Genomic DNA, 27,350 nt, shown 5'->3' on the forward strand with positions numbered 1-27,350 from the left:
ATATGCTTTGTGTTTATTTGTTGCCATAAAGCCACCTACACAGCATATTTCTTATACTAAATCCATTGTATAAGGTTTTGCACTAGGTTTATAATTTACAGCTTGTTTCTCATAAACTGAGGAGAATGGTTGTGTATTTTATTTTGAGATTTGTGCCTATTAGGCTGTTTTAGAGGAGAAGGAGGTCCTCTTCCTACTTATGGTCCTCTACCTACTTATGGAGCACTGCAAGCTAGAGTAGGGAGATTTAGGCCAAGTTCACATGTTGCTGATTTGTTGTAATTTCTGCACTGCAAGTCACCAGCAATTAACAGCGCAATACAAGTAAATGGATTTTTCAAAACCCCAATCACACATTCTGGAAAAAACTACATTTAAATTAAAGCATGGGGTGGATTTCAAGTCTTCAGGATGCTTACTGTTCTGCAAGATTTCATTGCGGTTTTCACCCTATTCAAAGCTTATTAAATGGAGTAGGATGAAATCCACATCAAAACCTGCAAATAAGACATGAGGATTCCGTCTGTGGATTTGTTGTGGATTTTTCACGGATCTGTAACCAAATCCACAGCGGAAATTTTTTACAACATGTGAACATAGCCTTATAGGCCAAACAATGCTCCCTGTGATAATGGCTGCATTTGCGTGAGGCAATAGCAGCATCCAGGAAAAAGGCAGCTTTCTCAGCAGTTGGTGCTCGCAGTTCACTCTGGTTCTGCAACTAAACACAAAGGAAATATACTATAAGCGATACTTAAGTTATTTCTACAGTTTTAGAATAGTGGAGGCAGACTTTGTGGGCACAGAAACTCAGTAACACTGATGAACTGGTGTAGAAGAAGTCCAAGGCGTCTTTAAAGTTACAGGTAGGAACCAAGTCAAGCGCAGAACTGATCAACTACTTTCTCACAGCATCTCTAACATGAGAAGATGCTTTCTAAATATGAAAATATACATATAAAATATATTATTTTAAAATATTACAGTATACTATTATGATATATAATATATTATAGTATACAATGTGTGTATGAAATATTGATTGGATTTAGAGTTCTGTTTTATCCTGTCACATTGCATTTTATTAATTGATACATGTAAATCATTAAAGGGGGTTATCTGAGACTACCAATCTGTGTTGCCCTGCAATAATCTCTCCTGGGTCAGAGTAGTCATGCCATCAATTCTCCTGTTTCTTGTGGTCACGTCGACATAGCAGTTTCTTCTCTTCCACTCTGCTCTTTCGAGAAGGCATCACTGTCAATGTCATGTTGATTGACAGTCGACTACCCTCTACTCAGGGCCGGCGTTAGCACCAGGCAGACCAGGCAGCTGCCTAGGGCCCCCGCTCCCCCAGGGGCCCCCAGCCAGCGGCATGCCGCTAACAGTGGCATATCACGCAGCCGCTATGGGGCTCCCATGAGTCAGGGGGCCCGCCGGCTGCCAGTGCCGACTCCCCCCCCGGATTCAATTGAGAGTATGGTGACTTTTCTCCAGAAGTGCAGGGGTGAATGAGGAGGGGGTGTGTCTGGACTACATCTCCCGGCATGCACTGGACACGTCACTCCCGGAAGTATAGTGTGGATTGAATGAAGAGACTGGAGCAGGTGAGGAGCGAGCGCCACTGCTGGGGGGAGTAGTCCTCACCTGGGGGGGAGTAGGTCTCTGCCGTGATACCCGCGGCACTGCTGGTCCATGGTGTGGGCTGCTACTCTCTGGTATCAGCCTCCTGCATTACTGGGCTGTTCATTAGTAACTCTGTGTTTCCCCGGGAGGTAATGAGAAGTGTGGGATAATTCACATGCTGCGCTCTTCTGCCTTCTGTGCAGCAGTGGCTCCTCTGGGTGCAGGCTGCTCTCTGTCACCAGCTGCTCCTCAAGATCCGTCTCAGCCATCTCTGGTTATTCAGGCTGAATAAACAGCAGATTTGTTTTCTGTTTCTTTGTTTTATTCTTTGCTTTATTCTTCTTTGTGGCCGAGAGATGAAGAATGAAGCCGATGTTTGTTGTTACGAATGTGCAGTCCCCAAGTCTGCGTTAATTTTGCCTGAAGTTTTTTTTTTTAACAAGTGATTTTAGATCTGAGCATTTTGTATTTTTTTTAAACTTGCGGCTGTACATGATCAGCAGGGTGCACAAGGGGTTATTGCGGATGGGGGCAGCAGGACCGGGCACCACAGAGCGTGTCCAGCCCCCGCTGCTGCCACCATGCATGGCATAATGATGCTGTACTGCTGCAGGACAACGCGGCCGCTGGTGGCCCCAAGTAACAGGACACATCCAGCCCCTGTAATATCCCGGCCCACTCCATCACCCTCTAATATTCATTATATAAAATATATCATAATGTGTCACCTGCAGAAGTACAGTTCAAAGCAATGATGGAGGAGAGAGCGTCAGCTGATGCTCCCTCTCCCATTATTCCCTTCTGCCTCTGACACTGCATGTGCGCGATGACGTCACTTCATCGTGCAGCCACTGAGACCGGAGCCGAGCCGGAAGCAGCGCGGGCAAGAGGAGGAGAGGTGAGGATTTCATTTTTATTTTTTTTTAAATATATCAGTGAGTAGTGGACTGTGGGCCCATTCTCGGGGGGGGTACATTATATTCTATGGGGGGCTGTATTATATGAGGGAGGATTGCATCATACTCATTGATGGGGCTACATTATATACTATGGGGAGGTGGGCTGTATTATATTCTATGGAGGGGCTACAGTATATTCTATGGGGGGGCTGTATTATATTCTATGAGGGAGGATTGTATCATACTCATTCATGGGGCTACATTATATTCTATGAGGGGCTGTATTATATTCTATGAGGGAGGATTGTATCATACTCATTCATGGGGCTACATTATATACTATGGGGAGGTTGGCTGTATTATATTCTATGGGGGGCTACATTATATTCTATGGGGGTTGTATTATATTATATTTTATGAGGGGTAAATGCATCATACCCTATGGGGGGGCTACATTGTATTCTATGGGGGCTGCATTATTTCTATAGGGGGGCTAGATTATATTGTATGGGGGCTTCATTATACTCTGAGGGGGCTACATTATATTCTATGGGGGGCTGCATTATACTATATGAGGAGGGCTACATTGTATTCTGTGGATGGGCTACATTATACTATATAAGGGGGTGCATTATATTATATGGAGGGGCTGCATTATACTCTATGAGGGGGCTACCATATATTCTATAGAGGGGCTGCATTATACTTTGATGGGGGCTGCATTATATTCTATGGGGGTTACATTATATTGCATGGCGGGGCTGCATTATACACTGAGGGAGCTACATTATATTCTGTGGGGTGGCTGCATTATGCTCTGTGGGGTGGCTGCATTATACTGTATTGAGAACTATAGGGAATACAATATACTATATGAAGAACTATGGGGTGCATTATACTATGGGAAGTGAATTGTAATACATGGATGACTATGGTGGTGCATTATATTATATGGAACACTACGAGGAGTGTATTATACTATATAGAGGACTGAGTAGTGCATTATACTATATAGAGGACTGAGTGTATTTTAATATATGGAGGGCTATGAGGAGTGTATTATACTATATGGAGGAATATGGGAAGTGTATAATACTATAGAGGACTGATAAGTGTATTTTAATATATGGAGGACTGAGGACTATAGTGAGTGTATTATACTATATGGGGGACTATAGGGAGTGTATTATACTATATGGAGGACTGGGGAGTGTATTATACTATATGGAGGACTATAGGGAATGTATACTATATGAAGGACTATGGGGAGTGTATTATACTATATGGAGGGCTATGGGGTGTATTGTACTAAACAAGCACCGAGTGATTGGATTGTTGATGCTGGAACAAAAATCATTGTTCTCAGCAGCACATCACAGGTGTAAACTGTAGAGGTGCTGCTGATGACATGATACTGTATGGGGACAAATTGATCCATTAGTGATTGTTCTGTTCCAATCATTCTTTCTCCGTTGGTGTAAAGAGGCCAGGTAACAAGTGTGGAACGACTTCAATATTGTCGATCACACTCGTTTAGCGGCCTGAACACAGCGCACGTAAATACAAAATGCTTCTGTGTGATGTGCAATATGTTAGCATTTGGGGCCCCATTTTAAACTTTTGCCTAGGGCCCCTCTTTGCCTAAAACCGGCCCTGCCTCTACTTTAGACTGAGCTGACTGTCAATGAATATGACATTGGCAGTGACACCCTGTTGATGAAGCAGAGTGGAAGAGAAGGAACTGCTGTGTCAACGTGACGCCACAGTAGGCAGGAGAATCACCAGTAGGAGCAGTGCATGACCACTCTAACCTGGGAGAGATCGTTGCATGGCAAAACAGACAGATAGTTAGCAACTATCTGCCGATAAGTGCTTAGCCCCATAGGGAAAAAAATGTCCCGGAAAAACCCTTTAACACTTCTATTTTATAGAACATTCTTACTTCTCAGCATACTGGTATGCAAATAAGCTCTCCTCCAAAAAGAAGGAAAACCGATCCACGGTGCCACCAATTGGAGGTCGGAACCCTATAAGTTAATGTCTAACCCTTTATCAATCCAAGTCTGTAATACATTTTATTGCATGACTTTTATTTGCTGTCAGGATAATTGTTAAATCTTGGGAAGCACTACGTTGCGACATTAGTGGGCAATAACAACATTTACATGCCACTAATAAAAAAGCCAACATAAGCATAGATGTGACGAGCTGCCAATAGAGAACCCTAGTATCCATTCACACAAATATGAATGTACTCTAATAATACCCATTATCAGGTTTCCATCATTATTCCTCAGCTTATAAAGCATACTATATGGTTTGTTCTTAAGAAACAGCTGTAGTTACCTGCATGCCGCATATTGGATCCTCACACAGGTAGACTCCAGGAGACTGACCATCCTGAAGACTGCCGGTAGCCACTTCTGATAACAGGTCTCTCAGGTTCTCCTCTTTCCCCCACACTTCCACTGCTGACACTCTGACCGAGAACCGAGCTCCTGTCTTTTCCTTCCGTTCATTAATCAGCTTAAAGAGCCACGAAATAGCACAGGGGATAATGCCAAGATTCTGCATGGAGTCATCCTTGCCAATCATAGTGTATGACTTTCCTGTCAGACACAGATTTGAAAAGAAAAACATAGAAATGTAATAGATTTTCCTGTACACATTTATTCTGCATTAAATTATTATTATTATTTATTATTATAGCACCATTTATTCCATGGCGTTTTACATGTGAGGAGGGGTATACATAATAAAAACAAGTACAGTAATCTTAAACAATACAAGCCACAATGGGTACAGGAGGAGAGAGGACCCTGCCTGCGAGGGCTCACAATCTACATAATTTCATCAATATTTATATACAGTACAGACCAAAAGTTTGGACACACCTTCTCATTCAAAGAGTTTTCTTTATTTTCATAAGTATGAAAATTGTAGATTCACTTTGAAGGCATCAAAACTATGAATTAACACATGTGGAATTATATAATTAACAAAAAAGTGTGAAACAACTGAAAATATGTCTTATATTCAGGTTCTTCAAAGTAGCCACCTTTTGCTTTGATTACTGCTTTTCACACTCTTGGCATTCTCTTGATGAGCTTCAAGAGGTAGTCACCAGAAATGGTTTTCACTTCACAGGTGTGCCCTGTCAGGTTTAGTAAGTGAGATTTCTTGCATTATAAATGGGGTTGGGACCATCAGTTGTGTTGTGCAGAAGTCTGGTGGATACACAGCTGATAGTCCTACTGAATAGACTGTTAGAATTTGTATTATGGCAAGAAAAAAGCAGCTAAGTAAGGAAAAATGAGTGGCCATCATTACTTTAAGAAATGAGGGTCAGTCAGTCCGAAAAATTGGGAAAACTTTGAAAGTGTCCCCAAGTGCAGTGGCAAAAACCATCAAGCGCTACAAAGAAACTGGCTCACATGAGGACCGCCCCAGGAAAGGAAGACCAAGAGTCACCTCTGCTGCGGAGGATAAGTTCATCCTAGTCACCAGCCTCAGAAATCGCAGGTTAACAGCAGTTCAGATTAGAGACCAGGTCAATGCCACACAGAGTTCTAGCAGCAGACACATCTCTACAACAACTGTTAAGAGGAGACTTTGTACAGCAGGCCTTCATGGTAAAATAGTTGCTAGGAAACAACTGCTAAGGACAGGCCACAAGCAGAAAAGACTTGTTTGGGCTAAAGAACACAAGGAATGGACATTAGACCAGTGGAAATCTGTGCTTTGGTCTGATGAGTCCAAATTTGAGTTCTTTGGTTCCAACCACGTGTCTTTGTGCGACGCAGAAAAGGTGAACGGATGGACTCTACATGCCTGGTTCCCACTGTGAAGCATGGAAGAGGAGGTGTGATGGTGTTGGGGTGCTTTGATCATGACACTGTTAGGGATTTATTCAAAATTGAAGGCATACTGAACCAGCATGGCTACCACAGCATCTTGCAGCGGCATGCTATTCCATCTGGTTTGTGTTTAGTTGGACCATCATTTATTTTTCAACAGGACAATGACCCCAATCACACTTCCAGGCTGTGTAAGGGCTATTTGACCAAGAGGGAGAGTGATGGGGTGCTACGCCAGATGACCTGGCCTCCACAGTCACCAGACCTGAACCTAATCGAGATGGTTTGGGGTGAGCTGGACCGCAGAGTGACGGCAAAAGGGCCAACAAGGGCTAAGCATCTTTGGGAACTCCTTCAAGACTGTTGGAAGACCATTTCCAGTGACTACCTCTTGAAGCTCATCAAGAAAATGCCAAGAGTGTGCAAAGCAGTAATCAAAGCAAAAGGTGGCTACTATGAAGAACCTAGAATATAAGACATATTTTCAGTTGTTTCACACTTCAGAGTGAATCTACAATTTTCATAGTCATGAAAATAAAGAAAACTCTTTGAATGAGGTGTGTTCAAACTTTTGGTGTGTACTGTATGCTAAATACAGTTATGTTAGTAATGATGTATTTGTGGAATATTCCTAGAAAATTACACTAGTAACATGAATCTCTCTCTACCTTATGAATAACCCCATAAGAGTGCCATGTCCACAAGCATTGCTAGGGTTTGAGTTGGTTAGATTTCACATGATTTCATTTACACGCTTATATAGCGCCATTAATTCCGCAGCACTTTATAGACACTATTAGCTCTGTCCCCATTGGGCTCACAATCTAGATTCCCTATCAGTATGTCTTTGGAGTGTGAGAGGAAACCGGAAAACCTGGAGGAAACCCACGGAAACGGGGAGAACATACAAAATCCTTGCTGAAAAGCAAAAGTGCTAACCACTGAGTCATATGATTGCCTAAACAGCCAACCATTTACCTGGCACCCATATCCAGCCTTTTCTAAGCCTAGGACCCCTAAAAGCGGCAGTTCTCCTGGTATTTAAACTCCTGCCTATTTCTCTATGTTCCTGTAATAGAAGAGGAATTGATACATTCTAATTAGGCTTTGTATACAAGCCCTCATTGCTATGATAGGACTGCAATCTAGAAACCTATTTCAATAAACCCAGTGTTCACTTTACAATAACTTTCGCCTCTCTGAAAATGAAAAATGTCTTATTTTTATGTTAAAGGCGTTTTCCGGAAAAAGATTGAAACAGTAAAGTAGTATGTACAGAGGGCTGAATCACTGCAAATTTCGACAGCTACAGTATGCAGGACCCATTCCCTGTCACAGACAGGACTGCTTAGATACTAAAATCAGACTGCTCCGGTGACTTGAGGACACTCGATACACAGCCCTGGGTCATGTGTGAGACCAGAGTTCCAAAACATTGGTAGAAGAAAAAGAAAGCTATAATGAATGAGTCAGGTACACTGATTAGTAATTAGAACTGAAGAAAAAAAGGATTTTCCTGCACTTCCATCCATAAAATACATCTTTTTATTAGAAATTATTTTAAAAAGAGGAGGATCCGTCATGAGGATAAAACTTACTCGTTTCTGGCATACACTACACCCTTAGTCATAGGAATATAATAATTGATATTCCTATAACTAAGGGCGGAAATGCGTAAGGTTTTATGCTCATGATTAGTGTTGAGCATTCCAATACTGCAAATATCGGGTATCGGCCGTTATTTGCATATCGAATAACGGAATCGGAAGTTCCCATAATGCTATGAGCCAGTTTGATTTGATTCAGCCAATGAGGAATCCTAAGAAGTGTGTGCACATCCTGTTAGGCATGTAGGCATGTTAACTAATGGCATGGCTGTGATTGGCTGCGAGCAGACCACCCAGCTGCTCCTCCCCCAGACACAGGCTGAACAGTGATCTATGGAAAGTGAAACTAGTGAGGGAGGAGGAAACGACCAGTTCTCATTTCAATGCCAGAACACCCCCCCCCTGGACGTTTATCTTAGAAGCAAGAGATGATATCTTGGAAACCGTGCAGACTAGCCACAGAAGGTAAATTACTTATTGTCAGCATTCTGCAGCCTAGATATGCACTGAGATTATGTGAAAAGCCCGGACAACCTGTTCTGTTATGTATTTCCGCCAAGTTGGATTGCCCGCCAGGGCTGGTGGGGTACTCGGTACCGGGCCCGTTGGTTTCAATGGGAGATGTCACGGTAGCTGTGACCCGGTCCGTGGCCCTGGGCGTCCATTGTAAAAGGGAAATGTTGAACGCGTGGATGATGATTAAAGTTTATGAGCGAATGATTCGTGACGCTACCTGTGGTGTTCGGCAATGAAGATGTTAAGCCGACGCTGCAGACAGATCCTCTGGGACAGATGGTGTGGTGCAGCTTTGATGTTGTGGCATACCACAGGTAGGGCTGTAGTCCCAGGGTATTGTAGATGGAGAGGTAGTGAAGAGACGTAGATGGTGCAGTGCCAGGCACAGAGATGTAGCAGTGCTGAGTGTGTTGGCACAGGAATAACTAGAGGACTCCAGGGCAAAGCTTTACTCACAGTCTGTTGTGCATACAGGTGCCTGCATCCGTGCCGTGTCCTCCGGGTCAGGGGCTCAGTCAACCTCCAACCTAGATGAAGCACTCCGTTCCAACACTCCGCCAACATGTGCCTTTTCTGAACGTCTCCCTCTATTGCTACACAACCCCTTTAACATAGTCAATATCTTTGCAACTCTGAACGTCTTAAAAAAAATTAATTCCTGCTATTTCATTTGATTGGGCTAAACCTCTATGCCTTTAATGTCTCCTCCACCTCCCCCAATACATTCTACATTATTCTTAGTTGTTTTCCTTCATGTAGAATTAACCCCCAAGGAAAGAAAGGGTTTATTTTAATTCCGATATTTCTGTCCCATTGACTTGCATTGGTTTCCGTTATCGGAATCGGCGATACCCGATACTTTTTGGGTATCGACCCGATACTTTTTGGGTATCGGTCCGATCCAATCCGATCCGATATTTCCCGATATCGGAAGGTATCGCTCAACACTACTCATGATGGATCCTCCTTTTTAAATGAATTTCTAATAAAAAGATGAATTTTATGGTTGGAAGTGCCGGAAAATCCTTTCTTCTTCTTCGCTTCTACAATAGCCGAGCTTCTCCAGCAGGAATTGGCACCCATTAATCAACTTTCCTGTGTATCCCAAACAATATTGGCGTGGTGAGCTTTTTTATTTCGGAATAATAATTAATATTTTTTTAGATAAATCAAAGTAATTAATGTGAGAAAAAATTTAATTGAAAATATTTAAAAAAGTGAAAGCTAGCCGCAAGACCACAAAAACACCATGAAGTTTCAAGATCAAAAATAGCCTCTGTCTCATCATATACTGTATGGTGGCAAACCCACTAGCATAGAAAATATAGGATCTTATGTACCATATAGATTGCCAAAGTAAAGAAAAATCTGAGCAATGCATGAAGGTCCAAGATAGTAAGTGAACTAAAGTATACCAATAAATTCAACAATCTATATATATATATATATATATATAATTGCCTTAAATTGTCTGTCATCCACTTTTGTCTGGATGTCCCCGAATCTCTCAATGGACCGCGCCACAACGGAAGTACGCCGATCGCCATTTTGGAACACCCAAATGATGCCGCTCGGATCTAGGATGCAGCTGCGATCCCGAACGCCGCTGCGATCTCGACCGCCGCTTGGATCCAGGCCGCCGCTGCGATCCCGAATGCCACTGGGATCCCAGCTGCCGCTCGGATGCAAGCCACTGCTGCGATTCAAACTGCCACTGGGATCCCAGCTGCTGCTCGGATCCAGGCTGCCGCTGCGATACCAAATGCCGCTGCGATCCCGACCGCTGCTGGGATCCCGGAAGCTACCTGGATCCCAGCCGCCGCTCAGATCCCAGCTGCCGCTCGGATACAGGCCGCCGCTGCGATCACAAGGCTATGAAAGGGGTGTAACAAGTGGGTATAACGAGAGGGGTGTGATGAAGAGGGTATAATGAGAGGGTGTAATGAGGGGGTGTAATGAGAGGGTGTAATGAGGGGGGAGTATCGAGAGGGATGCCGCTGCTGGACCCACCGCCTGAGTACACGAGCCGGATCCCGCTGCTGCCTGCCCACCCACCTCCATTCAGTCACAGCTGGCATGAAAGACCGCGGCTTGAGGCCTGTGCTGGAGATTGGGTGCGGCCACCCTCTGGTGGCTCCGCACACCATCTCCAGCACAGGCTGCAAAATACCATCTTTCCTGCCGGCTGTGAGAGGGGTGTGATGAGAGGGTGTAATGAGGGGGGAGTAATGAGAGGGATGCCGCTGCCGGACCCCCGCCAGGACCCACCACCTGACTACACGTGACGGATCTTGCCGCTGCCTAACCACCCACCTCCGTGCAGTCACAGCCGGCAGGAATTACCGTGGCTTGAGGCCTGTGTTGGAGATTGGGTGCAGCCACCCTCTGGTGGCGCCACACACCATCTCCAGCACAAGCCGCAAAACACCGTCTTTCCTTCCGGTTCTGACTGCATGGAAGTGGGTGGGCCGCCACCACTAGCACAACAAAGCTGCCCCAATCGTGATGTTACTGCCCTCCTGATGCGATAGCATCGGGCACACATCTAGTAGAGGAATAAACATATATTAAAATATAAATGTTACCAAAGTCAATACTACATAAAAAAAACCCCACGAGGTATGTCAAAGGAGGACAAAGGGTTATGTATTAACCATCCCCACGCGTTTTGTCACAAATGTAACTTCCTTGGGGGACCAGAGTTTATGTAGCAGGGAACAAAATGGCTGCGAGAGAATCAGGGCACCAAAGATGTTGTCTAAGAGTTAGGGTCCTGAATGGAGTCCCCTTTTCCGACTCAGAATTCCCTTCTACAGTAAAATGTGCTTTCCAATCCTGACAATCTCTACTTTTTTTTGTAATAACACTTAGGATATAATTGATAGATGATAATATTGGAGCGCTGCACACTTCTTCACATTGGTTGCTTAGTACTTACCAAGCTTGGAATGCCCGAAGCAGAAAACGCATCCATCTGCTCCATTCACAACAGACTGGATAACTTCAGCAACAGTTCCAGCGCACACCTCGGCCTATATGGGACAGGTAGAAAAGTCATCTCATTATCTATACATATAATTACATTTCAACTTTAATCCAATGCTTTCCTACAAATTTAATGGTAAGGTTCACATGGACATAAGACTTCAAATTACTGTATGCACACAAAGTTCTCTATCCCCATCAAGTAGAAATCTGGAGTGCTGACACCGGTGCTCATTATTTCCCATCCGCGCTGCATTGCTTTGAAACATTCACACATAATTCCTCTATCCTGACACAGAAACCTAATAAAGAAATCTTCTGCTCAGACAAATCTAAGATATTCCATGGGATATAGTAGATATTCAGAACTTCTATGGTATACAATCTGAATTTCAAAATGCTTAGCAAACTGACCCTTGACTTCATTAGCAAGAAACCCATAAATATTTATGCAGACACATTACCTACGGACAGTCAGAGGATAATTTCCTTCACAATGCATATTCATACATTAATACACATACAGAGCTGCATTAACTTAAAGGGTTATTTCACCTAAAAGATAAGTACAGCTACGGAACCATCTCTAGTAGGGATGAGCGGACCCGTGGAGTTTCGGGTTCTGGTACCCAACCTAAACATTATTCCAAAGTTCAGGTCGGATACCAGAACCTTACCCAAACTTTTGAACAACACCATTGGTTTTAACATATCGTGTACTGTAAAATGGGAAAAAAAATCCAAGTGTGGTGAAATTGCAAAATAAAAGTGCAATTCCACAGTTGTTTTTTTTCAACTAAATGTTAAAACTGTCCTGCCATCATGATTCTTCAGGTCATTACGAGTTCATAGACACCAGACATGTAGAGGTTATTTTTAATATAAGTGGTGAAAAAAAAATCAAAAATTAAAAAAAAAAAATGGCGCCATTTTCTAAGACCTATAGCATCTCCATTTTTTGTGATCTAGGGCTGGGTGAGGGCTTATTTTTTGTGCATCGAGCTGGCATTTTTGTTGATACAATTTTAGTGTAGATACAATGTTTTGATCGCCCGTTATTACATTTTATTACAATGTAATGGCGTCCAAAAAAATGTTATTCTGATGTTTTGACTTTTTGTCTAATTACGCCGTTCATTGATCAGGTTACTTTTTTTTTCATATTGATAGATCAGACGATTCTGAACGCGGCAATACCAAATATGTGTATATTTGATTTTTTTAGTGTTTTATTTTGAATGGGACAAAAGCGGGGTGATTTGAACTTTTATATATCTTTTTTAATATTTTTAAAAACTTTTTTTTTACTTCTTGTATGATCAGATCACCTGTGTGTAGCAGAAATGCTCACTTGCTATGAGCGCCGACCAAGGGGCAGCACTCATAGCAATCTAGTAATGACAACCACAACGGTCTGCTGTAGACCTCTGGTTGTCATGCCAACCCATCGGTGACCCACGTTCACATGGCGGGGTCACCGATGGGCAGAGCCAGTAACGCGGTCCTGTAAGCACTAGTTAAATGCCGGCAGAGATTAACTAGTTAACAGCCGTGGGTGGATTGTGATGTCACCTGTGCCTGTTGCAGGCACATGTCAGCTGTATAGATCAGCTGTCATGTGCCCGGAAAGGTGCAGGCTCAGCACTGGAGCCCGCACCAAACAGGGGGAATCCAAAATGTCTATACTACTATGGCACGTCGGAAAGGGGTTAAAGAGGCTTCATGAAAATTTGCCATGGAGTAGGGAATGTTAGAAAATAAAGAAATAAGCATAACTGAATCTCCCAGCTCCACTATATCCTTAATGTGACTGCTGCAGTCAATCACTAGCCGGAGTGACTGCAGAGGTCAGTAATTGGCTACGGCAGTCAAGTGAATGATCTACAGTACAGGATATTGTCACTGAAGAATCAGAGGAGAACACCAGAACACGAAAACTTGACAGCTGGGAGATTGAACTGCTAAATAATGCTTATTTCTTCATTTCTTTATTTTACAATGTTTCATTGTTTTAAGACTGAAGGTAGACATAATTCCATCGAGTTCATCCTACAGCCTAACATGTTGATTCAGAGGAAAGCAGAACCCCCATGAGGCAGATTCTGATTGCCCTATATCAGGGGAAAGATTCCTTCCCGACTCCACATATGGCAATGTTTCCTTTGGTTTTTACGAAAATAAGTGGTTGTGCTTCTGATAGGTAAACCGGCTAGAGCCCCCAGAGTACACCCACATTAGCTGATGCTATAATTATTATATTATTCATATTACATGCACAATTCCCTTATGAAACGTCATGTGCTGCTCACAACTCTGAAATCAGGATGCATGCGATGCCACATGTCCAATTACATTATTCTGCCAGCTGTTTTATGATGGAAGCGGCAGGTGTACAATGTGGACGAGCATTAAGTTTTGAGGGCTTAATAAGGCCGTAGTGGCTCTTTAGGATCTAAACATCTGGGTTCTTGTAAGAGCACCTATCACTTGCCAGTCATATGTCTTTTTTTTACCTGGCTAAGATTACGCTGTTCCTTTTGAATCTGTTGTTTTTCTTTTATTTCTGAGCCTCTTTGCTCCTGATATATGGCCCCAACTTTCATGGATGTAAATCTTAGTCTTTTTATCCAAGTGTACATGGTCCTCAGCTCTTTTCTCATCTTGAGAATAACACTAGACTTTAATAACATAACATATGACTAGATTTACAACCAGGAAAGTGGGGGTCATGTAGCTCAGATATTCAGCTAAGATGTCTAGGGAAAGAACCCGCTGAATGGGGTATGGCAAAGCCCACCTGATAAATTCATCAATGGTTGTTGCACGCTAGTTGTAAGATGTGCTAATTCATTAGGTGAAATGCGTTTCTTAAAGCGGTTCTCTAAGAATGAAATAAAATGTCCCCATCATGCATTTCAAAGATGTGTCAGGACAAGTTGCAGTCTGAAGAATCTCAAAACATGTGTCTCAACTGACAGAGGCACTATATTGTAAAACATATATTGTTGAGCTGTTGGAAAAGGGTTGTGACATGAGAAAAAATAAATTCTCCTCGGCTGACTGAGCACAAAGAATTTTTTTCTACAGCTTTAGTCCTAAGGCACACAGTCAACCAAAGAGAAGATTATTTTTTTCTCTGGTCACAGCCCCTCTCTGCTAAATCACCAGTATGTGTACTTACATTACAGCTCCTCCGGAAGTTGAGACACAGCTCTCCAGAGCAGTGTTTCTTCAGACTGCAGCCCGTCCTGACACTAGGACAGGCTGATATTTAAATTACCGTATATACTCGAGAATAAGCTGAGATTTTCAGCCCATTATTTTAGGCTGAAAGTGCCCCTCTCGGCTTATACTCGAGGGGGTCGGCGGGGGAGGGAGAGCGCGGCAGTCAGATCATACTCATCCCCTCCAGGCGTGATCTCTGCAGTCCCTGCTTCTCAGATGGTCTCCGGCGCCATAGCTCTTCCTGTGTTCAGCGGTCACGTGGTACTGCTCATTAAAGTAATGAATATGCACATATTCATTACTTTAATGAGCGTTACAATGTGACTGCTGGAAGGAAGGAGCTGCCTAAGCTGGAGACCATCGAAGAAGCAGGGACTGCAGAGACCACACCAAGAGGGAGTGAGTATGACGGGGGAGCCATGCGATATTCACCTGTCCCCGTTCCACCGCCGTGCGACGCTCTGTCTTCCGCGTCCTCTGCCTGTGACGTTCAGGTCAGAGAGCGCGATGACGTGTTTAGTGCGTGACCTCTGCCTGAACAGTCACTGCAGAGAGCTGGTAGACAGAGAGGCATTGGAAAGGGGACAGATGAACATCGCAAGTGTCGGGGCCCTGACACCGTCACCTAGCCCCCATCATGAACTGTATGGAGCATTATATGGGGCTCCTGATTCAATATGGATATTCAAAAACATTTAACCTACTGATGTCTCAATTAATTTTACTTTTATTGGTATCTATTTTTATTTTAGAAATTTACCAGTAGCTGCTGCATTTCCCACCCTAGGCTTATACTCGAGTCAATAAGTTTTCTCAGTTTTCTGAGGCAAAATTAGGGGGCCTCGGCTTATACTCGAGCATATACGGTATATGTGATTGAGGCTATTTTATGAACTTCTTGCAGAACCTCTTTAATGAGTTAGATACATCCTACTCAAGCACACCCATCTTTAAGACTGGTGTGTACAATACCAGTCTTAATGAATCAGGCCTGCAATGTAGTTGAGAAGGAGCTATTTTTCTAAGATTGCCATTAAATTCAGTGCTCTCAGGTTGTTTTAAAGCCAGTCTGTTATAAAGCACATTATAACAATTTTTCTGTATTCTGTTCATATAACCATGCAATAAGCCATCTCTCTAATCTCTAAACTATTTAACACAATAAAACAAACCTGATCAATTTTACATTTGTGGAGTATCATGTCATACTGGCAGAATCAATGAATTCATAAACTTCCCAGAAGAAAAAGATAATAACACAGAGAGTACATCTGAAATTAAATTACGGATGATTTGCCTTGGTACTGAAAATGTATCACAACAACAAGAAAGTAAACACAGATTTCGCCACAGATGGATTTTACTCACAATTTCTGCTTGGAGGAAAATACATACACATATGATTTACCTTAGATCTATATATTTGTTTCACTTAGTTAACAAAAGAAACAGAAAAATAAAACTTGACTGCATTGCTTTCATCAAACGATAGAAAAAATGTGCAGTGTGAACGAAGTATGTGTAGTATGACATACCGTATATACTCGTGTATAAGCCGATATTTTCAGCACATTTTTTTTGTGCTGAAAATGCCCTCCCGGCTTATACACAAGTCATTGTGCAGAAACCATTGGGGGAGGGGGAGCGGCGGCAGAAGCAGGTGGCTGGGACTTCATACTCACCCTCCTGTGCCATTGCTGAACGTCCCCTGCATCCTCCATTGTCCCAGGGCTGGCAGCTTCTTCCTGTGTTGAGCGATCACATGGTACCACTGATTAAGGTCATGAATATGGACGCAACTCCACTCCCATAGGAGTGGCGACCATATTCATGACCTTAATGAGCGGTACTACGTGACCGCTCAACACAGGTAGAAGCTGCTGCACCAGGACAACGAAGGATGCAGGGACGCTTGGTGATGGCACAACAGGGTGAGTATGGACGGGGGGAGCATGGAGGTGGATGGTGGAAGCACGGAGGAGAACAAGGGAGCACGGCGAAGGACGGAGGAAGCATGGAGAATGGGGAAGCGCGGGGAAGCACAGAGCAGGACGGGGGTAACGCAGAGGAGCATGGAACAGGATGGGGGAGAACGGAGGAGCACAGAGGAGGACAGCGGAGCACTGAGGACGGGGTGCACTGAGAAGCATGGAGGAGGACAGGGGAGCACTGAGGACGGGGGAGGACAGGGAGCTGAGCCCTACATAGAAGGATGGGACGGGGGAGCCGAGCCATGCATACTGTGAGGGGGGAGAGACACACAGAGCAAGACAGGGATGAGGGGAAAATGTACATCCGGCTTATACTCGAGTCAATCAGCTTTCCCAGTTTTCCATGGCAAAATTAGGGGCCTCAGCTTATACTCGGGTCGGCTTATACTCGAGTATATACGGTAATATTGGTGCACTGTCAATGTCTGATTTCATGTGATTATAAACGGAAGTAAAGGACATAAACCATATTCTGTGCAGATAACAATAGTTTTTGAGGGCAAGATTCCCCTTATTATGAAGAATTGAAACAGCTACTGTACTTTAAATGGGATTCTGTTTGCCATTTTCAGGAACAACATTGTTTTACTGCAATACATACAGGCTCACCTGGTTAAAGGTGAGTACCCCGGCTGGCCCCGCCACAACGATCTCACCTACTATATGAACACTAGTTGGCACAATACACTTGATGCACTTAACAAACTACACAGTTTATTATTATTATAATTTAGAAACATAGAAAAATTTGTGAATGAGGATAATGTAATATTATGCAGCTAAACAGTGGTCCGCCACTATACTTTATATGTGGTTTTGTTTGCTTTTTTCTGGAACAACATTGCTTATCCATAATACATAAGAGAACATTAAACCGGTGTCATGTATTATTTGTAAGTATAAGCCGACCCCCCTAATTTTGCCACAAAAAACTGGGAAAACTTATTGACTTGCGTATAAGCCTAGGGTGGAAAATGCAGCAGCTACTGGTAAATTTCAAAAATAAAAATAGATAACAATAAAAGTAAAATTAATTGAGACATCAGTAGGTTAAATGTTTTTGAATATCCATATTGAATCAGGAGCCCCATATAATGCTTCATATAGTTCATGATGGCCCCATAAATGCTCCATACAAAATACACCCCATATAATGCTCCATACAGTTCATGGTGGGCCCCAAAAGATGCTTCATACAAAATATGCCCCATATAATGCTGCACAAAGGTTAATAATGCCCCCATAAGATGCTCCATAGAATAATATGTCCCATACAATGCTCCATAAAGGTTATGGCCCATAAGATGCTCCATAGAATATGCCCCATAAGATGCTCCATAGATTATTCCCCCATAAAATGCTCCATAGATTATGCCCCATAAGATGCTCCATAGATTAAGCCCCATAAAATGCTCCATAGATTATGCCCCCCTAAAATGCTCCATAGATTATGCCCTCATATGCTGCTCCATAGATTATGCCCCCATATGCTGCCCCATAGATTATGCCCCCATATGCTGCTCCATAGAATATGCCCCCATATGCTGCTCCATAGAATATGCCCCCATAAGATGCTCCATAGACTATGCCCCCATATGCTGCCCTATAGATTATGCCCCCATATGCTGTCCCATAGAATATGCCCCCCAGATGCTGCTCCATAGAATATGCCCCCATATGCTGACCCATAGAATATGCCCCCATATGCTGCTCCACAGAATTTTCCCCCATATGCTGCCCCCATATGCTGCTACATAGATTATGCCCCCATATGCTGCCCCCATAAGATGCTCCATAGACTATGCCCCCATATGCTGCCCCATAGAATATGCCCCATATGCTGCCCCATAAAATATGCCCCCATATGCTGCTCCACAGAATTTTCCCCCATATGCTGCCCCCATATGCTGCTCCGTAGATTATGTCCCCATATGCTGCCCCCATAAGATGCTCCATAGACTATGCTCCCATATGCTGCCCCATAGAATACGCCCCCATATGCTGCCCCAAAGAATATGCCATTATATGCTGCCACGTAGAATATGCCCCCATATGCTGCTCCATAGAATATGCCCCCATGTGCTGCCCCCATATGCTGCCCCATAGAATATGCCCCCATATGCTGCTCCATAGAATATACCCCCACATGCTGCTCCATAGACTATGCCCCCATATGCTGCTGCAAAAAAAAATGCCATACTCACCTCTCCTGCTCAGGACCCGGCACCTGAGATATTCACCTGTCCCGGGTCCATCGCTGCTCACCACTGTCTGCCGCTTCCTGTGTCAGTGACTGTTCAGCCAGCAGAGGGGTGTGGCGCGCACTAACCACGTCACCGCACCCCCTGCTGCCTAAACGTAACTGACACAGGATGCAGCAGACAGCGGTGAGCAGCAATGGACCCGGGACAGGTGAATATTGGACATACTTACCCCCTCCTGGCGCGGTGTCTGCAGCTGCGCTTCTCCCACAGTCTCTGGCAGCTCTTCCTTCCTTCAGCGGTCACATGGTACCGCTCACTAAACTCATGAATATGTGCATATTCATGAGCTTAATGAGCGGTACCACGTGACCGCTGAAGGCAGGAAAGGAGACCATGGGAGAAGCGGGGGGGCTGCAGAGACTGCGCCGGGGGGGTTCAGTATGATCTCTGACACCCCCGCTCCCCCGCCGACCCCAGGTATATGACTCGTGTATAAGCCGAGAGGGGGACTTTCAGCCCAAAAAATAGGCTGAAAATCTCGGCTTATAAACGAGTATATACAGTAATTGTCATTTATTATGTATGATATGTATAGGTGTCATGTATAATACAGTATATATACAGGTGCTTCTCACAAAATTAGAATATCATCAAAAAGTTAATTTATTTCAGTTCTTCAATACAAAAAGTGAAACTCATATATTATATATAGAGTCATTACAAACAGAGTGATCTATTTCAAGTGTTTATTTCTGTTAATGTTGAAGATTATGGCTTACAGCCAATGAAACCCAAAAGTCATTATCTCAGTAAATTTCCCAGCTTTATAACAACCCAGTCTCCTCTAACCTGGTGCCAAAACACAGCAGCCATGGATTCTTCCAAGCAGCTGCCAAGCACTCTGAAAATTAAAATGGTGGAGGCCAGATAATAGAAGTCTATAAGAAGACAGTAAAGCGTTTTCAAGTTGGTTTCTGTTCCAAATGTGACACGATTCTATCTCTCAGTGTGTCCGGGATGCAGTTACTGATGGCTCAGCTGTTTAATCTGGTATAGGGGCGTGCTGAAGCTGCCAGTACTTTGATTGACAGCTCAGTGTCCAGTCTGGTGCAGGGGCGTGCTGAGCTGTTGGTGTTTTGATTGACAGCTTGACCGTCCAATATGAGACTGGGAGGTGCTGGCTGTCTTCAGGTGTTCATTGTTCCAAGTGATTGCACTGCTACTTAGCTGGGCTATTAGTCCCAGACCTCTGACAATCGTACATTCAGCTAAGTGTGATTTTCCTCTCTGTGCCTTGTGTTCTGCTTCTTGATCTTTCGCTGCCTGACCTCGAACCTTGTTCTAACCATCCGTTTGTTTAACACCTTTGTTCTGATCAGCTATCTTCCTGGTATTTTGACCTTGGACCGTTACTTGACTACACCTTTGTCTCCTCTCTCTGTTTATGACATACCTTCCTGACTTTTGACCTTGGACTCCTTGAATATCCAAACTCACAGCTTGTCCATTAGAAGTGGCTCAGTGTCACAAAATGTAATTAAGAAATGGCAGTTAAAAGGAACAGTGGAAGTGAAATAAGGTCTGGAAGACCAAGCATACTTGCAGTGAGAGCTGTTCGTAGGATTAACAGACAGTCAAATCAGAACTCCCTCTTGACTGCAAAAGACCTTCAGAAAGATTTAGCAGACTCTGGAGTTTTGGTACATTGTTCTACTGTTCAGAGACACCTGCACAAATATGGTGTTCATGAAAGAGTCAGAAGAAAACCTCTCTTGCATCGTCATCATAAAATTCAGCGTCAGAAGTATGCAAAAAAACATCTAAACAATCCTGATGCATTTTGAAAACAAGTCCTGTGCAATCTTACAGAACTGGAAGAATTTTCTAAGAAAAAATAGATGAAAATTCCTCAAACAAGAATTGAAAACTCTTGTCTTGCTGCAAAAAGTGTTCACAAGCTCTGGTACTTTCAAAAGGAGGTACTACTAGGTACTAACCATGCAGGGGGCCTAAACCTTTGCATAGGTCCATTTTCCTTTTTGTAATTCTTAAAATGTAAAATATTACATGTTTTGCCTAAAATACAATGCAAATGTGTCATCTTTACCTTTAGAGATGATTTAATCTTCAACTTACTTAACTGTTCACAATACAACTAATTTTGACCAGAGGTGCCCAAGTGTCATAGAAATGCTGAGCATTAACAGCAATAAGGTATCTGTGTTTCCCCATACAGTATATGGTGCTTACAATGTACTTTCTGCCCATAAAAGGAGATTTTGCATAGAAAAACACCATCTAAGCAGGAATAGGAGACCAAAGAGCAGCTGCAGACCGCTTCAGTGCTCATCTTCACACTTGCTGAGGTGAAAGGAAAATTCTGCCATGTCTGCTTTTTCCCCTTGTGTTGTATGTTCATGATAAAATCAACACAAAAGCACATCAGTGACACATCCAGCGTATGAAATGCTGAGGTGGCTTCATTACAATTCATGAATTTCTGCCCAGATATAATCAGCTCTATTACTCAACGGCAAATGCTATGCAGCACCAGCGTGGCATGGGTATTACTGGCACAAATGTATAGATCATATAACATTTAGGGAAGGCTTCTTAACCCCTTACCTACAATTGACGTAATATTCCGTCCATGTGTCCATGGACCTAATTACCATGGACGGAATATTACGTCATCGCGATCAGCGGCGCCCACGTGGTGAGCGCCGCTGATCGCGGCCGAGTGTCAGCTAATTATCATAGCTGACACCCGGCACAATGTGTCAGGGGCGGTCACGGACCGCCCCCGACACGTTAACCCCTTGCACACCGCGATCAAACGCGATCGCGGTGTACCGGGGGTTAAAGGGAAGCATCGGCAGGGAGGGGGCTCCCTCCTTGCTTCCCTGAGCCCCCCACGGCAGCGCAATGTGCAGCGCTGCTGCGGGGGACTCCCTTCCTCCAGGCCCCCGAATCCAAGATGGCGACGGGGGCCTTCGGGGGCCTGAGGAAGCTGGCTTCCTCAGTGCCTGCAAAGCGCAGGCATGAGGAAGTCTGCAGCAGTGCCTGTGACAGATCGCTGATCTGTCACAGTGATCTGTGATGTGACAGATCAGCGATCTGTCACAGGACAGTGATGTCCCACCTGGGACAAGGTAATAAAGTAAAAAAAAAAAAAAAAAAAGTGTTAAAAATAATTTTAAAAAAATCGCTAAATAAATTAGTTAAAAAAAAAAAAAATATTCCCCAATAAATCCATTTTTTGAAAATAAAAAAAAAACAAAACAATAAAAGTACACATATTTGGTATCGCCGCGTCCGTAATGACCTGCCCTATAAAACTGTCCCATTAGTTAACCCCTTTAGCGAACCCCTTAAAAAATAAAAATAAAAAACGAAGCAAAAAATAATGATTTATTATCATACCACCGAACAAAAAGTGTAATAACGCGCGATCAAAAAGACGCATATAAATATCCATGGTACCGCTGAAAACGTCATCTTGTCCCGCAAAAAACGAGCCACCATACAGCATCATCCGCAAAAAAATAAAAAAGTTATAGCTCGCAGAATAAAGCGATACAAAAATAATTATTTTTTATATAAAATTGTTTTCATTGCAAAAAACCGACAAAACATAAAAAAAGACCTAAATGAGGTATCGCTGTAACCGTACTGACCTGAAGAATAAAAACGCGTTATTAATTTTACCGCACGCGGAACGGTGTAAACGCACCCCCCAAAAGAAATTCATGAAAAGCTGGTTTTTGTTCATTCTGCATCCCAAAAATCGGAATAAAAAGCGATCAAAAAATGTCATGTGCCCGAAAATGGTACCAATAAAAACGACAACTCGTCCCGCAAAAAATAAGACCTCACATGACTCGGTGGGTCAAAATATGGAAAAATTATAGCTCACAATATGTGGTGATGCAAAAACTATTTTTACAATAAAAAGTGTCTTTTAGCGTGCGACAGCCGCCAAACATAAAAACCGCCATAAATAGTAAATCAAACCCCCCGTTATCACCCCCTTAGTTAGGGAAAAATAATAAAACTAAAAGAAAATGTATTTATTTCCATTTTCCCGCTAGGGTTAGGGTAGGGTTAGGGCTAGGGTTAGGGCTAGGGTTAGGGCTAGGGTTAGGGCTAGGGTTAAGGCTAGGGTTAGGGTTAGGGCTAGGGATAGGGTTAGGGATAGGGCTCAGATTAGGGTTAGGGGTGTGTTGAGGTTAGGGTTGGAGTTATAATTGGGGGTTTCCACTGTTTGGGCACATCAGGTGCTCTCCAAAGGCAACATGGCGTCTGATCTCAATTCCAGCCAATTCTGCGTTGAAAAAGTCAAATGGTGCTCCTTCCCTTCCAAGCTCTGCCATGTGCCCAAACAGTGTTTTACCCCCACATGTAGGGTATCAGCCTACTCAGGACAAATTACAAAACAACTTTTGGGGTCCAATTTCTCCTGTTACCCTTAGGAAAATAAAAAATTGGGGGCAAAAATATAATTTTGCGGAAAAAAATGTTTTTTTTATTTTCACGCCCAGGCGTTATAAACTTCTGTGAAGCACTTGGGGGTTCAAAGTGCTCTCCACACATCTAGATAAGCTCCGTGGGGGGTCTAGTTTCCAAAATGGGGTCACTTGTGGGGAGTTTCAATAGTTTAGGTACATCAGGGGCTCTCCAAATGCACATGACACCCGCATACCAATCCATCAAAGTCTGCATTCCAAAACTTCACTACTTCCCTTCCGAGCCCCGACGTGTGCCCATACAGTAGTTTTCTCCCACATATGAGATATCAGCGTACTCAGGACAAATTGGACAACAACTTTTGGGGTCCAATTTCTCCTGTTACCCTTGGGAAAATAAAAAAAATGGGGACTAAAAGATGATGTTTGTTGAAAAAATACGATATTTTTATTTTCACGCCCGGTCGTTATAAACTTCTGTGAAGCACTGGGGGGTTCAAAGTGCTCACCACACATCTAGATAAGTTCATTAGGGGGTCTAGTTTCCAAAATGGGGTCACTTGTGGGGGGTTTCCACTGTTTAGGTACATCAGGGGCTCTCCAAACGCAACATGACACCCGCAGACCATTCCATCAAAGTCTGCATTCCAAAACGTCACTACTTCCCTTCCGAGCCCCGACGTGTGCCCATACAGTAGTTTTCTCCCACATATGAGGTATCAGCGTACTCAGGACAAATTGGACAACAACTTTTGGGGTCCAATTTCTCCTGTTACCCTTGGGAAAATAAAAAAATGGGGACTAAAAGATCATGTTTGTGGAAAAAATACGATTTTTTTATTTTCACGCCCGGTCGTTATAAACTTCTGTGAAGCACTGGGGGGTTCAAAGTGCTCACCACACATCTAGATAAGTTCATTAGGGGGTCTAGTTTCCAAAATGGGGTCACTTGTGGGGGGTTTCCACTGTTTAGGTACATCAGGGGCTCTCCAAACGCAACATGACACCCGCAGATCATTCCATCAAAGTCTGCATTCCAAAACGTCACTACTTCCCTTCCGAGCCCTGACGTGTGCCCATACAGTAGTTTTCTCCCACATATGAGGTATCAGCGTACTCAGCACAAATTGGACAACAACTTTTGGGGTCCAATTTCTCCTGTTACCCTTGGGAAAATAAAAAAATGGGGACTAAAAGATCATGTTTGTGGAAAAAATACGATTTTTTTATTTTCACGCCCGGACGTTATAAACTTCAGTGAAGCACTGGGGGGTTCAAAGTGCTCACCACACATCTAGATAAGTTCCTTGAGGGGTCTAGTTTCCAAAATGGTGTCATTTGTGGGGGGTTTCTACTGTTTTGGTACATCAGGGGCTTTCCTAATGCGACATGGTGTCCGATCTCAATTCCAGCCAAAAACGTCAAATGGCGCTGCTTCCCTTCCGAGCTCTGCCATACGCCCAAATAGTGGTTTACACCCACATGTGGGGTATCAGCGTACTCAGGATAAATTGCACAATATCTTTTAGGGTCCTGTTACTTTTGGAAAAATAAGAATTGAGGGTGAAAAGATCATTTTTGTGGAAAAAATATGATTTTTTAATTGTACTGCTGTACGTTATAAACTTCTGTGAAGCCCTTGGGGGTTCAAAGTTCTCACCACACATCTAGATAAGTTCCTTGGGGGGTCTAGATTCCAAAATGGTGTCATTTGTGGGGGGTTTCCACTGTTTTGGTACATCAGGGGTTTTCCAATCGCGACATGGTGTCCGATCTCAATTCTAGCCAAAAACGTCAAATGGCGCTGCTTCCCTTCCGAGCTCTGCTATGCGCCCAAATAGTCATTTACACCCACATATGGGGTATCAGCGTACTCAGGACAAATTGCACAATAACTTTTAGGGTCCTGTTACCCTTGGAAAAATAAAAATTGTGGGTGAAAAGATCATTTTTGTGGAAAAAATATGATTTTTTAATTGTACCGCTGTACGTTATAAACTTCTGTGAAGCCCTTGTGGGTTCAAAGTTCTCACCACATATCTAGATAAGTTCCTTGGGGGGTCTAGTTTCCAAAATGGGGTCACTTGGGGGGGTTTCCACTGTTTAGGTACATCAGGGGCTCGCCAAACGTGACATGGCGTCCGATCTGAATTCCAGCCAATTTTGCATTGAAAAAGTCAAACGGCGCTCCTTCCATTCTGAGCTCTGCCATGTGCCGAAACAGTGGTTCCCCCCCACATATCAGGTATCAGCGTAGTCAGGACAAATTGCACAATAACTTTTGCAGTCCAATTTCTCCTGTTACCCTTGGTAAAATAAAGAAAATTGAACCTGAAGTATTTTTTTTGTGAAAAAAAGTTAAATGTTCATTTTTTTTTTAATATTCAAAAAATTCCTGTGACGCACCTAAAGGGTTAATAAACTTCTTGAATGTGGTTTTAAGCACCTTGAGGGGTGCAGTTTTTAGAATGGTGTCACTTTTGGGTATTTTCTATCATATAGACCCCTCAAAGTGGCTTCAAATGTGAAGTGGTCCCTAAAAATAAAATGGTGTTGCAAAAATGAGAAATCGCTGGTCAATTTTTAACCCTTATAACTTCCTAGCAAAAAAAAATTTTGGTTGCAAAATTGTGCTGATGTAAAGTAAACATGTGGGAAATGTTATGTATTAAGTTTTTTGTGTGCCGTATCGCTGTGATTTAAGGGCATAAAAATTCAAAGTTGGAAAATTGCGAAATTTTCAAAATTTTCGCCAAATTTCCGTTTTTTTCACAAATAAACGCAAGTTATTTGAATGCAATTTTACCACTAACATGAAGTACAATATGTCACGAGAAAACAATGTCAGAATCACCAGGATCCATGAAAGCGTTCCAGAGTTATGACCTCATAAAGGTACAGTGGTCAGAATTGTAAAAATTGGCCCGGTAGTTAACGTGCAAACCACCCTTGGTAGTGAAGGGGTTAATGGTTTAAGGCATAAAACATACTTGATTTACAAATTAATGAGCTGTGATGTGAAGCGGAGGAGACAGGCTGATATTCCATCTTCCACTAGACACTGCTGAATTAGTAACAGCATAATGAGATGAAATAACCAATATAGTAATCCTGAATTTCCAGCATGTGTAAATGTGTAATATGCGGAAACACTCTGTAATATGCAGCACTGAGAAAGCGGAGATCTATATCTAGGATTGAAACAAGCTGCAGTGTGCACGGCGGGGTCTTCTATGTCAGGAATAGGAATATACTGCGCAGACATGGACTGTGGAGTGGGGGGTCGAGCCTACAGCTGAGCTATAATACACTGTACACTTTATGGCTGGCATTGAAATATGTTGCAGTGTACATTTTATGTAAACCTCCAAGGGAGCACTGTCAGGGGTTCCTCTAGCTTTGAGAATTAAAAGTAACAGAGTGTGCACGCTGGTATAATGAGCTGTGGGGTCTACTGATTTTTACTGACAGATGATCGCACCCACTGTAAGAAAAAGGAGGTGTCTGGCATCGCCTCGTATACCTCAACCATGCTGGACCAATGAAAAATTATTCAGTGCTTGGCAGTCACATCTTTATTTCAGCAAAAGTAAAGAAGGACCCTCTCTCATATCATCATCAAAACAATATTTCTTTATTAGTTCAAAATATCAAGATAAGGCTATTGTATACAAAATGTAACAATAAAATTCAGGGAATATACATGATGCGGAGGAAAGAACCCTGAGGTAATGTGCATTACAGTTTCCATATCCAGTGTTTGGGAGCTCCTTCAATATCAAAACACCAATTGCCTATAGGGATATACTGTATATGTGACAAGTAGAAGCTGCATTGATGATTTACAATCATTCAGCAACTAGAGGCATTATAGAGGTTACAGGAGACGGAGTGGTTAGCACAGCCCCAGGGGATTCTGGGAGAGTTGTTGTTGAGTCTGGGGATCTGCAGGAGGAAGCAGTGTCAGAGAAAGT

General features: G+C 43.1%; 1 protein-coding gene across 1 annotated transcript in view; it reads right to left on the minus strand.

Moving 5' to 3' along the window:
* Window positions 1–27,350, minus strand: part of KIF26B (kinesin family member 26B) — a 641,515-nt gene that overhangs the window by 85,851 nt on the left and 528,314 nt on the right. Inside the window, exons 7-8 of the mRNA XM_073545144.1 lie at window positions 11,444–11,537; window positions 4,872–5,134 (exon numbers count right to left, since the gene is read on the minus strand). Coding sequence (XP_073401245.1) covers window positions 4,872–5,134; window positions 11,444–11,537 — 357 coding nt within the window. The remainder of the gene's footprint in view (window positions 1–4,871; window positions 5,135–11,443; window positions 11,538–27,350) is intronic.

The sequence above is a fragment of the Dendrobates tinctorius genome, unplaced genomic scaffold (genome assembly GCF_039654945.1).
Source record: "Dendrobates tinctorius isolate UK_male_01 unplaced genomic scaffold, ASM3965494v1 ptg000140l, whole genome shotgun sequence".
Taxonomy (NCBI): Eukaryota; Metazoa; Chordata; class Amphibia; order Anura; family Dendrobatidae; genus Dendrobates; species Dendrobates tinctorius.